This window comes from Micrasema longulum, unplaced genomic scaffold (assembly GCF_059751315.1).
Source record: "Micrasema longulum isolate JH-2025_06_02 unplaced genomic scaffold, ASM5975131v1 h1tg001672l, whole genome shotgun sequence".
Taxonomy (NCBI): domain Eukaryota; kingdom Metazoa; phylum Arthropoda; class Insecta; order Trichoptera; family Brachycentridae; genus Micrasema; species Micrasema longulum.
In genome coordinates, this window is record NW_028278851.1 from 8,961 (window position 1) to 22,790 (window position 13,830).

Genomic DNA, 13,830 nt, shown 5'->3' on the forward strand with positions numbered 1-13,830 from the left:
CTTGGGATATTTTTTGATTAAAATTGTCTTTTGTATATCATGTCAATGAAATTTCAAACAAGGCATTAAAAATGTTGGGCTTTATTTTGAGAAATACAAAAAATTTCAAGTCCATCCGATCATTGAAAATATTATACTGTTCTCTTGTAAGAAGTAATTTAGATTTTAATTCATCAATATGGTCACCCTGCTCCAATGTTCATGTTTGTAATATAGAAAACATTCAATATAAATTTCTACGATATATAAACTACAAACTAAACATTGCAATACAAAATGTGAATTATGACTATTAATTTACACTGCTTAACCTAACAACACTTTCTGAAAGAAGAACTATTAATGATCTAATTGTACTGTATAAAATTGTAAACTTTCTTTTTGACGCACCAAAAATACTTGAATTGATTAATTTTAGAGTACCTGCTGTCAACACTAGGAGTACTTTATTGTTTCATTGCTCCAGTACTTCTTCCAACCAACTAAACAATTCATTGATACCAAGACTGCATAGTGCGTAGGTTAGGTAACACTTATGGAACGGCTGCAGACATTCTGTCCAATTCTTCACCATCTTATAAGTCCACAATATCAAGTTTATTTGTAGCTGCTCGTCAAACTATTATTGACAATTCAATTTCATAAATGAAAAAAAAATATTTACTTGTTTATTGTTTATACCAGTCAGAACAGTTGTTCCAATACGTGAAGGGGCTGGATGTGAGACAACTGTACCTTAAAGAAGAACTTACACACTTCTGGTCGAACAATAAGGAGGGATCTCAGCAAATTTTTGTACGAGGTTTTCCTAGAGCATGAATTATGTCATACCTCAAACTCTTACGACTGCTCCGAGACATCTCTCTTTTATCGCACCGAGAGTATTTAATATATTTAAAGAGCGTATAAGGCTCTCAAAAACAAAAACAATTCTCTAGTATAGTATTTGTGATGATATACTCGTATGTCTGTGTAAACTAATTACTCGTCCCAACTCAACACAAGACTTCTAGGTCCATGAAGTTGGGACTTATGCCTCAAAAAATGTGAAGTAAACTTCTCATTAGTAAATACATAAATATTCCTAGTTCTTTGTTATGTCATAATTTTAAATTGTTTTTTAAACCCCTGGGGCTTTATCCTTTACCATAGATAATTATACACACATATATATCTAAAATATGCTATTTATATATATTATAAAATAATAAAGTCGACTCTTTAAACCTTCTCTCCAAAATTAAGGTATTTATATACATCTATATTATTTATATTACAAAACACACAATGAAAACAACAAAAACCTAACATAAGCCATACAGTTGTGGAGCAGTTGATTCAGCATTGGTATGGGCGAATGAGACAATCCATTTTACTTCTACCTAGCTCCACTATCCATTTTTTTATAGCCTTTTTAAACATTTTCTCATTACTAATTGCTTTTATAGATAGTGGAAGTAGGTTATAGATTTTAATTAAATAATACTCAAAATCCCTTTGTCTGAAAGTGGTATTAGTTTGTATTTGTTTAAGTTGTTTATGAGTTGAGGATCTAGTGATTATATTATTTGTATGTGATGTATTGTGGGGGTTATGTCTTTCATTTGAGTAAGAGTAGTGTTTGAATCTATAAGTGAGTACTGTTTTAGCGTATAATTGTTTTGGTGTCATAAGTTGTGATCGCTATCGTTCCATTTTTTTTCCATGTTTTGATATATTTGCACTTGCTTTTTAATGATGCTCCGATTACAAACACCTTAACACTCATTGTCATACCCTCTTACATATTATATATATATTTTTGACGAAAAATAGACATTTATTTCTCACATTGATACCATCACTAATAAGGCAATGAAATGTCTTGGATATTTGCAGCGAACTGTAAAGGATTTTAATTCCATCACTACCCTCAATGTGCTATTTACTGCCTTGGTAAGAAGTAATTTAGAATTCAATTCAACAATTTGGTCACCTTATTACAATGTTCATATTTTTAAATTAGAAAGAGTACAACGTAAATTCCTTAGATTCATCAATTACAAACTTAATATACCCACTGAAAATATTGATTACGATAATTAATTATGTACACTAAATATGTCAACTCTTTGTAAAAGAAGAATTATAAATGATTTATTAAATTTATATAAAATAGCAAATGGCGTATTGGACGTCCCGGAATTAACTAGTGTTTTCAGTTTATAAGTACCAGTTCGAAATACTCGGCAGCTAACGTTATTTTTTTAATCTCCTGGCAGTCACAATTATTATTGCAATTCACCAATACCCAGACTACACCGGCCAGCGGCTAGGTAACGAGTATGGTGAAGTTGATATATTTCGTCCGTCTTTATATAAATATAGGTTAAGTATTCAAAAGGTTATAAATTAATTTGTGTAAAATTTCTTAATATTGTTCGTTATTTACTATTTTTTTTTCTCATGTATCTCTATAATAATGAATAAACTTATATGTATGTATATGTATGCGTGTAAGTTTTCATATGTAAATTTATTAAATATTTTTCTATACCTATGTTGGTACATTTCCTGATTTTTACTTATTATTGTATCTTTTAGCTTTGCTTATGTTATCTTTAATTTAACTAAATTTACATACTTTTGTTTCACTGCTGCACTTGAATGTAATTTCTAAAATATGTAAAAACCCGTAGGGCGTGTAAATTAATAAATTAATAAAAAAATAATAAAATTAATTAATTAATATATATATATATGTATATACGCACGCACACATTTAAGAAAGTTCCAAGAATTTTCACTGACAAATATTAATGTTTTTAGTTTGCTACAGTGACTAATTGTTTTCTTGTTTTTCTTTCAGGGATCCTTGCAGCATCAGGTGTGCAACAATCCTTCAGGGTCAAGCCCAAGAATGCCAAAGTCCTTGAAGGAGGAGAGGCAATCCTTGAATGCGAGATATCTAACCTCGCTGGGCAGGTGCAATGGGCTAAGGATGGCTTTGCTCTTGGTAAGTCAAACCTTTTTGTATTGCCTATTGTATTAATTTATTTTCAAACTCACGAGTTATTCATGTAAAGAAGACACATGTTTGAACTTCAACTGAGTTAAGTCCCGTGTCAAGTTAGGATGAATAGACCACCAGCGCGATGAAGCACAATTTAAAATGGAGGCTGTAAATGAAAAATTAAATCATATGGTGTCCACGAAATCTCTCCAGGCCTCTCTGTCTGTGGCCAACTCTTGTGTGTTCTTCGAAGTCTGGTCTGCGTCAAGTAGTTCAAACGTCAACTGCTGACGAACTTTCAGCCGTGGGCGTCAGTCAGATGAACCTCTTCACAACAATTAAGGCTTCAGCTCTTTAACTTCACAAAAATCAACAAATGGAAGAATTTAAGAAATATGAATGTTCAAACCTAGGCAAAATGGTGAATGTTACACAGTGTGTAAAGTGGCCACTTTAACCAGCCAATGATAGCTCATAAGCCCCGTCTAGACTTTCATATTCCCTTATTTACGGTATTCTCAATCCCTGTTGTAATTTGTTAATCTTAATGACTCCCAAGAGGGTGAAATCCAGTCTTTTGTCTTCAAACATTTGGACAAACTTAAATATTATAAGACAAAACTTAACAAAAGACTCAGACAAACTTTTCAAAAGGTGTAAACAATATTATTTTCAACAACAGAATATGAAAAAAAGGATTTATTATAAAGGTTAGGAAATAAATTTCAAACATAAAAAACAAAAAATTTTGATGGATGCAAAAAAGAAGAGACTGAGTTAGACATGAATTAATCAAATAATAGAAAATAGACGTCGTGCATGCATGAGAAGCTGTCTGAATGTAGAAAAAGCAATGTATATATGCAAAGGCACACAAAATAGGCTGATGTTTTGTTTGTTTATTGTTTATGTATATGAAATCCTAAGACTCCAATTCCAGTATTTGTCTTCAAATCTGGTCTTATTGTCTTTCGTGGTTCTTGAGATGCTTAAATGTTTATTAGTAAATGGATTACTTAATTAACCTTTTCTTCTGATTTTTCAGGATACTCTTCGGAAATCCAGGGCCTCCCTCGGTACAACGTCATTATCGACCGTCGCCATGGGATCCACAACCTGAGGATATCTAACGCATCTTTGGATGATGATGCCGAGTACCAATGCCAAGTGGGACGAGCCAAAAACAACAAGGAAATAAGGGCCAATGCTGAGCTTCATGTTATATGTAAGTCACTCTTTATATTCCTTCTGCTTCCGTCGGTTCCTCATCACTGAGAATCGCAATCAACATTGAGAGATCTAAGGACGTCCGTTTTCTTATTTTCGCATTCCTTGCGAAGTCATACCACCCACCAACACCTCATATTTTTCTGAGGGACCTATTCTTAAAACTCTTTAAGTTTACTGCTTTAGATCCTAGTGAAGTATTCATCCGTATAGAAGATAAGATGCTTTGCAATCGTTGTACAGGCAACATAAATATGACCACATTTCTGATTTTTGAAGGCAACTGAAATGGCTCAAAATTAGACAGCGGAGAGACTATCACTCTCTCTCACTTCTGTTCGATATACTTCATAGTCCTAACGCTCCTATATACCTGCGTGAAAAATTTCAACGCTTATCAGTTCATGGTTTACCTCTTCGTTCTAATTCTCAAGGCACTCTCTTAATACCCATCCACAATTACTCTTTCTTCTCTAACTCATATAGTGTCCATGCGGCTCGACTGTGGAATCATCTCCCATCCACCATCAAAGATGTTACTACATTATCTCTGTTTAAATCACGTCTGAAGAAACATCTCCTTTCTTTTTCTTAATCTCTCCCCTTTCCTTTTTCCTCTTTCCTCTTTTTTCCTTTTTCCCATTTAGTTATAGTTTTGATTTAAAGTAATTTATAAACAAATACGTTTATTTCTATTTTTATATATTTTAAACTTTTTAATTTTTTTTTTCTATTGAATATGTTCTGTAACTTGAATTATAAAAATTAAACTTTTATTTTATCGGTTGGTTGGTTGGAAGAAATTGCCATTTGGCAATAAGCCCGCTAATGTACAAATAACATTATGTACAAAAAGTTAAATAAATAAATAAGTTTGGGTAGGTAGGAAGAAATTGCCTTAAGGCAATATGCCCGCCCTTATATGTAAATATATATATTGTATATGTATCTCTCTTCAATCCGTGCCTCATGTCTGAGGATGGTTATCACGCTTGACTCCAGGCATGGCTCGTCTGTGGACAGTCTCCCTCCATTTGGAACGGTCTTGTGCTCTCAGTGACTGTGCCGCTCCATCTTGTCGGCTGTCGTCCCCGCGACCTTGTCTCTTCGACACTTCCCAGGAGAATATTGCTTTCTCCAAACCATCAGAGTCTCCCCTGGAATATGCCCAAAAAACTGCAGGATTATTTTCTCGCACATGGATATCAGTATTTTTCCTATGTCCAGTTCCTGGGGAATATATGCATTCGTACTTCTGGCCGTCCACGGAATCCGCAGCACTCGCCGCGTATATGAATATAAAGTGCTAAATAAATAAATAAAATAAAAATATTTACTGGGTAAACTTCTGACCTTCAGACAGCTTTGCGACAGGCTTCTACCGCACTCACAGGTATTTTTGAAAGCTGCCATTTTCCCTTGCCTACACTCCCGGGTATTTAAAACTCTCGACCCTTTATATGATCTTACAAAGTCAGGGGTTGTTGGACGTCTAGGCACGAAATTTATTTTCAAAGAGTACCTCTTAAGGCTATCAACAATTACTCGAAGACGCCTGACTGAGTCATTGAAAATGACCGCGTCATCAACATACCCTCGGTCCCAAAAACTTTAGGAGAAGATGATGATTATTCCTCGGCCCGGTGGTATCGTAGATGTAACTATGTACGTATCAAGCATGGTCAATATAGTGCAGGCAATTGGTAAAATAAACCAAAGTAGGAAACAAAATGCCGAACACTCTTCTAGTGGAACGGCAGGCCTATTGACTGCTGCCAACAGGCCGGCTTCTCCTGAAGAGTTTTAAGTGTTTTTCTCTCCACATGAGCAAATGCTGAGAAGCACCTGATTGGTCCACATTAGAATATCCTTCCTGATTTCAATAGTTTAGCTAAAATAAAGTAATATAATAGCAGAAGAATCCTGTTTTTGAAATATAAATCTTGAATATTATAAGCAAGGTAAAAAAATGCAAGTAACCTGTCTTAACACAAAGTAATTTTTTTGCATAAGAAATAGATTACTTATCTGTCAATCTGATTATTTTGTAACTAACGAACTAACTAACCATCACGCCATTTCCCCAGAGGGGTAGGCAGAGAGGATAGAACGCCACACCACTCTGTCCTGGCACACTTCCTTTGCTTCCTTCACATTCATACATCTTCTCATGCACGCACGTCGATTATTCCGACTTTTCACATGACCACTTTCAAGAATTTGTTGTACTTGATCATGCCATGTCTTTCTCGGCCTTCCTCGACTTCTACAACCAGACACATTCGCATCATAAATCTTTTTAGCCGTTCTTTCATCATTCATTCGCTCCACATGACCGAACCATCGCAAAAGACCTTTCTTAATTTTGTCGATAATGCTTAACTCCGCCTTGCATTCTGCTCTAATTTCGACATTAGGGCACCTATCATACATTGTTTTTCCGCACATTCGCCCGAGGGATCGCATTTCAACAGCATTCAGTCTACTTTCGTCCCTTTTTTTCCAACTCCATGCTTCGCTTCCATACATAAGGGTTGGCACCAGAACTCCATTATGAACTGCTAATTTAGCCTCTTGCGATAGACACTTATTTGCTACGACAGACTTTAAGGCACCATTAACTCTGTTACCGGCACTAACCCTCCTTTCAATATCCTTGTCCATATTTCCATCTCTAGTAAACATACTACCCATGATTATTTTGTATACTTGATGAAATCCATATGTCATTGAACTGCACTTTTAAAGCAGTCTATTTTCGCGTTATGGGGTAGATAACACCCTCATGAAACCAGCATCGTTTGGCCGTATACTTAATGGAAGGGGTGCGCCGGTCGATAGGGGCTATTTTCCCTAATCAAACACCCGAGCACACACATTCGAGGTAATTGTTTTCGGTTGGGAGACGTGTGATTTCACAGTCTAGCGAATCTCGACCTTCGGGCCACCTACGCCTTTACTTTTAAATCATCTTGGAAACATATCTCAATATTTTATCTTGTCAATGCACGCGATATAATTTATTTATTTATTTATAAACTCCACCCAAAATAATTTTGGTACGAAATATGAATCTTGATTTAGTTTTACTATTTTATATACCCACAAGCGCTTCACCAAGCGAGCATCTTCAACAATAAAAGGGCTAAATAACGGATAGTGTTTTTCTGGGTTATTATGCCGTGTTTGTGGGCTTTGTATTGCCGACGTTTCGGAGCACATTGCAGTGTCCATCTTCAGGGCTGAATGTATGAGTGTAGTTTTTAGTGTGTTTAATTGTGAGGAATTTGTACCGTGTCGCAGTCGGGCAATGTATGTGGTTAAGTGTGTGGAGTTTGTACCGTGGGCTTTGGAAGCACCGGGTACCATGAGGTTCGTAGTCGTAACCCATCATCCCTGTTTATGTTATTAGGATGCTTGTATATTTCTATGGCTTCCTTTATTAAACGGGCTTGATGATTTTTGGGCTTTCCAAGGACATTTGGCTCAAATGAGAAATTATGCCCTGTTTCTATGTAGTGCTCTGCAAGAGCTGATTTATCCGGGTAGCCCAACTTGCATGCACTCTTGTGCTCTTTTATTCTTGTCATTATGTTTCTGGCAGTCTGCCCTATGTAGACTGTTTCACAGCTTGTTGCAGCAACACACTTACACTCATACATTCAGCCCTGAAGATGGACACTGCAATGTGCTCCGAAACGTCGGCAATGCAAAGCCCACAAACACGGCATAATAACCCAGAAAAACACTATCTGTATTCTGAAGGCCGTGAAAACCTACGAACCAGTGCTAAATAAGTAAGAAATATAACTAAAACTTTTAAGTTTGATAGTGAAATTCTTAGTGGTAGTTCATTGTTTTAAGTGATACTATAAATTTCATCAGTTCAGTTCAGTGCCAGAAATCAGCGTTCATCATTATTATATTCTGTTTGCAAAACAGTGCAGCGGGTAAAATAATGTACAAAAAAGTAAAAATAAAATATAAGCAAACATAGTAAGCACTGTATTTTCTCACTGAGTAAAGTGAATACCTGTTGAGAGGTAGACAGCATTTCTTTTTTATTTTAATATTAAATACAGCATATTTTTACTAAAGATTTCTAAAGAAATTAAAAAAAAAATATTTTTTTTTACATATTTGGACCCCTGTATTTAGTAGCCTTACGTGTCATGTACAAGGCTAAGGGACTCGGAAAAAAAACGTTTTGTTTGTCTTAGAAATGGTATGTTCGATCACTGATTTTGGTTTATTACCTTTATGAGTCCAATCACCATTGTTGCAAAGTTCAAGAACAATGGCGCGTGATAACTACTTTTAACTCGATTGCAATTTTAAATCCAAAATAAACCACCAGATCATGACCCGACAAGTATCGGCACAGCAGCTGATGGTACCACGACAGAAAAACTATTATGGTGACAGAGCAATGGGTAGTGCAGTACCAAAACTGTACAATTTAATACCAGCTAAAAATCGTGAAGAAAAAAACCTTATTTCATTTTTAAAAATAGTCAGTAGTAATAGTAGTTAAACAGCAAGTGAAACTTAAGTGTATAAGTATATTTTATTCTTCAATTATTATTAAACTATGTATTTACTTATAACAGATCGAGGAACAGCACATTATTATTTCGCAACCGGCGGATTGAAACATTGAATGCCACCTGTTCCAGTAACGATGGTACATCAATTAAGCCATTCAGCAAATTAAACATAAATATGGAGTCAATGTTATTTCTACGTTTTTGTAGACTTGAGATTTAACATTGATTGATTTCTCCGTTAGTTTAAAATTGAATTATATTGTATGGATGGGTGCGCGTTAATTGATTTGAGGGTATGAATGAATAAAGTTGAGTAGATACATTGAGTAGATACATACAAGTTACACTTTTAAAATTTTGTACAGAAGGAATTTACAATAGCGAACACTGGCGAGGAGCTGGTGGACGGGTGACACGAAATGCCAAGATGAAATGTGCATATTCTTTCGCTGCACGACATTTAATTAATTGTCCGAGCTGACGTTGCGTTGGGTTACGCGTTGCGGGCCAAAACGGTGTTTGGCCCTGTCAACTTTACGGCTTGATGGTGATGACCTCCACAATACAAAAACTAGCGGACGCGACAGACGCTGTCCTGCCCGAACATTGACTTGCCTGCTATTACCTTGGAAAAAGACTTTTCATTGATAAGTGGGTACCTAGATACTTGTTTATGGTTGAATTCCAAAACATCAAATAATTCATTTTCAAATATAGAATTCTTTTTGCATATTTTATTTATTATTTATTTTATTTTATTCAGAAAACATACAGTCATACAAAATAAGTATTAAAAATATAAAAAAATTAACATAAAAAGACCAATTAAGTTTTCATAAATTAAAAAGATACAAACATTAAATGTGACAAAAAAATTTAAATAAATAAGAATTTTAAGTCAAAAAAGAATAATTGTTGACATTTGCATTTTCCATGGAGGTAATAAATTAAAATAAATAAAAATACCGAATGTACACTCCGAGCCATCCACGCACACACACGAACGCACATATAAAACATACACAAACATATACATTACATGCGGCACATATACATAGCAAGATGCACATTCAGCAACTATCCCAAATAATCGACCCCATGAAGAAATTTTCTGTACAAATGCAACGTGCAGTTAAAAATATCTACATCAAGTCCGTTATAATTTCTACAGGTACGTCTAATGAATGAATTCGAGGTACAATTGTTATGTCAAACTCGGCTCTTCTCACCAATAAGGGAGCACTTTATTAATGAATGCGACTTTAAAAAATGTATTTGATGTCAGTTAATATTATTTTTGTATTACTAAAAATCCAGTAAAAATAAATAAATGAGAAGATAGAAATGTAAGGAAAGAATCAGATTGGGATTCATTAAAAGCGAATGTTGTTTGTAAACATTAAAAAACAAACTCTTTTTACACACAAGAAACAATATCCATTCGTTTTTCTATGCTTTTGTTTTTCTTTTATTTTTGTTGATTACAAATCAATTGAAAATATAAAGCATCAAAATATAAACTGCTTAAAAAAATCGACGTGTTTTCCTCATACGTAAAGATAGGTCAATAATTGTGTAAATGCCAAGACGCTTTTTTCTTTTTCAAGGGACTTCCTCGTCTCTTTTGAAACATCTGTCAATCTTGATTTGAATCTCCTTCTGATCAAATAAAACGTACGAATCAAGTTTATATAAACCATATTGTTATTTATTTTACGTGTTTATTTGAATTCAGACCCTCAGAAGAATCTATCATTCCTTCCTTTGATAGTTCTTGTGGTCGAATAACTTGTCCCATATTTTCAATTTGCGTTTAATCTAACATTCACTGGTATTTTGTTTTAAAAAACATAAAGAAATATTTACCCAATCTTTTATTTTATTTATTTATTTGTATATTTATTAATGAAATCATACAGTCTTTATATAAAACAAGGTACAAAAGAACAATTTTAAAAAATAAGACCAATTAAAGATTTCACACTAATGAATGCAGGAGGAGAGGGAAAAAATATTTTAATTCTAAAAAAGTAAAAATAAAAATATTACATAAAAAGTTCATAAAAAGGAGAAGACATTGTAAAGCTACTCTACTTTCCTCCCTCTCTCTCTGCTTCCATGAACATTTCAATTTAATTGTAAAAAAATATCACAACTAACAATAAATTATTCGATGCACGTAGTAGATGTAGGTAAGTATAAATTAAGAGTTGAAATCAAATGATTAAAATTAAAAGTAAAAGTTAAAATAAAAATGAAAAGTTTAAATTAAAATTAAGTTGAAAGTTTAAATTAAAAGTTAAAATTAAGAATTAAAATTAAAAAGTTAAAATTGAAAGACAAAATTAAGAATCAAATTAAAAGTTAAAAGTCAAGCAGGAGATAAATTTAAAATGTCTTTAACTGATCTGATAAAAATATTGTATTTACAATGTAGTATGTCGATGTCACTAAAACTGTCATTATAGGTAATCTGTATTCTTCGTAGAGTGCTATTTTTTAAATAATTAGTCATTGAGTTAGGAATGTCGAAGAGTACAGATTGACGAGTTCTACGGACAGGGACTCGATATGAAAAACTTTAGAGCAATAAATCAATAGATATATATTTTGTTACCAGTGGAGATTTTCCAGTAATACTACTATTAAAAATATTACCCTAGGACAAAATTTGGCTGCTAAACTAATTAACCGGACCATTAGAATCGGCAAGAAAGATATCCAAAGCGAAAAATTTCAGTGGCAAACATAGGTAAACAATTATCATCACTACATACCTTTCCTTCTCGAGTCTGGACGTGAAAAAAATTCAAGAATTCCTGAGGGATATCCCAGCTAAAATGCTAAAAATACGATTTAAAAAAAAGCACTATAATTGTCGTGGCAGTGTTTATAAACTGTTTAATAATATCTAGTTTTCTGCAAATTTTTCAAATTTAAAAGGCAGTAGGTCCTTGGAAAATATTGGCCATTTCGAATATAATACACTGCCTGATGAGCTAAGACACGAAAAACTGAATAAAAAATCCGGAAGTTTCGGAAATAAAAAATATTTCTTAAATCTTTTTGAAATTGATAATTATTAATGTAGTTTATACATATAAGATGTTGTTTTATGTTTCTTATATAATGATGTTTTTTTTAAATTTATTTATTTTATTTTATTTTATTTGGGAAATCAACAGTTCTACATACATATTTTTAGTAAACAAACAGATTTAGTGTATAAACTCAGAACTAATAACAGATTTCCACATAGTATACAAAGTTAGTAAAGAAAATATATTACATATCAAATAAATACATACAATTTATACATATAAAAATGTTATTTTTATGTACTCAATAATCAAAGATTTTTAAAATATTTATGTTAAGAACATTAAGTTACTGTAAATTGGGCGGGATAAGGACAAAAATGCTTGAAGAGAGGATAAGGAGGGGAGGGTAGATGTACATATTTATTATTATAATGTCTACTAAGTTACATAATACATTTTTAGTGTAAATTTTAAATCTGACAGAGTGATGTTTGTGTAATCTATATTTTTAAATTTTATATTGTACATTGAAAAAATCCTACGAAAAAAAGCATTTTTAACATACGATGTTTTACTTATTGGTACATGAAACAGGTGGTACTGTCTACAAATCCTGGCTGGCACATGTATTGTTATTAAACCAAGCAGCTCTGTACAGTCAACCATTTCTGTCATAATTTTGTAAAGCAGTAGTTGGTCCGCACACACTCTACGGTATTGTTGAGAAATGATTCCATGGAAGGTGGAGGCAGTGAGAGTAGATACATAAGAAATACCGGTTTGTATTTACGGTACTTTATAAATTTGTTTATTTTGTATGTATTAATTTGTATGATATAATGTATTGTCAAAAAAATGTTTTTTTTTTTATGTACAGTCCCAAATGAGTTTTTTATAACTCCTGGGAGTATAATATGTAATTTTCGTATTATATGTTTAATTAATAATAAAAAAATAAATAAAAACACTGTTGCGAGAGGATGCTTTATGACATTGCTCAACTCTCGGTGTGACACGTTGAACAGCGTTGATCTGATGTCGCGTCATCCGGATGTTTGTGGTTACAGCTAGAAATAAGCGACTTAACAGCAAAAAGCACACGTGCAAACTGACCTTACATATCAAAGAATATTAAGCTGTGAGCGATTAATTATTATGTTTGTTGTTTGCATAGGGGAAAAGCAAAGACAAATGTAAATTAGTATTTTTTTTTTATTTTTATATTTTTTATTTATTTGGAAGTTCAACAAGAATACATAAAATACATACATTTTTTAAGTAAACATTACTAACGTTCTTTATATATATTCTCAAATATAGAACTCCACCATCTTTCATAAATTATATAAAATAAGTGTGTTAAATCAATTTAAGTAATAATAAAGAATAAGTTTAGTAAAAGATAAGAATAAAGATTGAGTTAAAGAAATTAAATTGAGTTAAACATAGGAAACTACATTTTTTTTAAGAAAAGAAAAGAGAAATTAAAAACATATAAGATGTAATAAAATAGACTAAAATTAATTAACATACACAAAAATAAGGATTAGGCATTTGATTTAAGATACATAGTAATATTTTTTTTATAATCATTGATAAATGTCAATGTTAACTTTTTTTAATATTTTGTTATAGAGTCTTAACATACTTGCAAGAGGGTTAAAATGTGCCATATTGTTTGTAAAAATTAAAAGGTAAAATGTATCAGGTGATCTCAGACGCCTACGGGGAACGTACAATGACACATTTTGAAAGAATTTTTTTAATAAATATTTAAATGTTTTTGATACATTTATAGGATTTGATGCATGGGAGCTCCTACCCTGTTGGGGGTTGACAGAGAAAAAATGATTTGATTTAATGCGAGTTTATGTCGTATAAATAGAGAGAATGTTTGTCAACATTTTACGTTAGTAAGCACTGAACTGAACTATATATTGCAACTCACTGTGGCTGACCGAACAACGTATTATTTTTTAATGACTTTTTTTTGTTTATGCTACTCGTGCTGACAAACTCGGCC

At 32.8% G+C, this 13,830-nt stretch overlaps 1 protein-coding gene across 1 annotated transcript in view; it reads left to right on the forward strand.

The window, feature by feature from the left end:
• Positions 1–2,848: 2,848 nt before the first annotated feature.
• LOC148274358 (kin of IRRE-like protein 1) overlaps positions 2,849–13,830 on the forward strand; it is a gene marked incomplete at its 5' end in the record, with an annotated part of 166,607 nt that continues 155,625 nt past the window's right edge. The window contains 2 exons of the mRNA XM_088237230.1: positions 2,849–2,995; positions 4,038–4,217. Coding sequence (XP_088093356.1) covers positions 2,849–2,995; positions 4,038–4,217 — 327 coding nt within the window. The remainder of the gene's footprint in view (positions 2,996–4,037; positions 4,218–13,830) is intronic.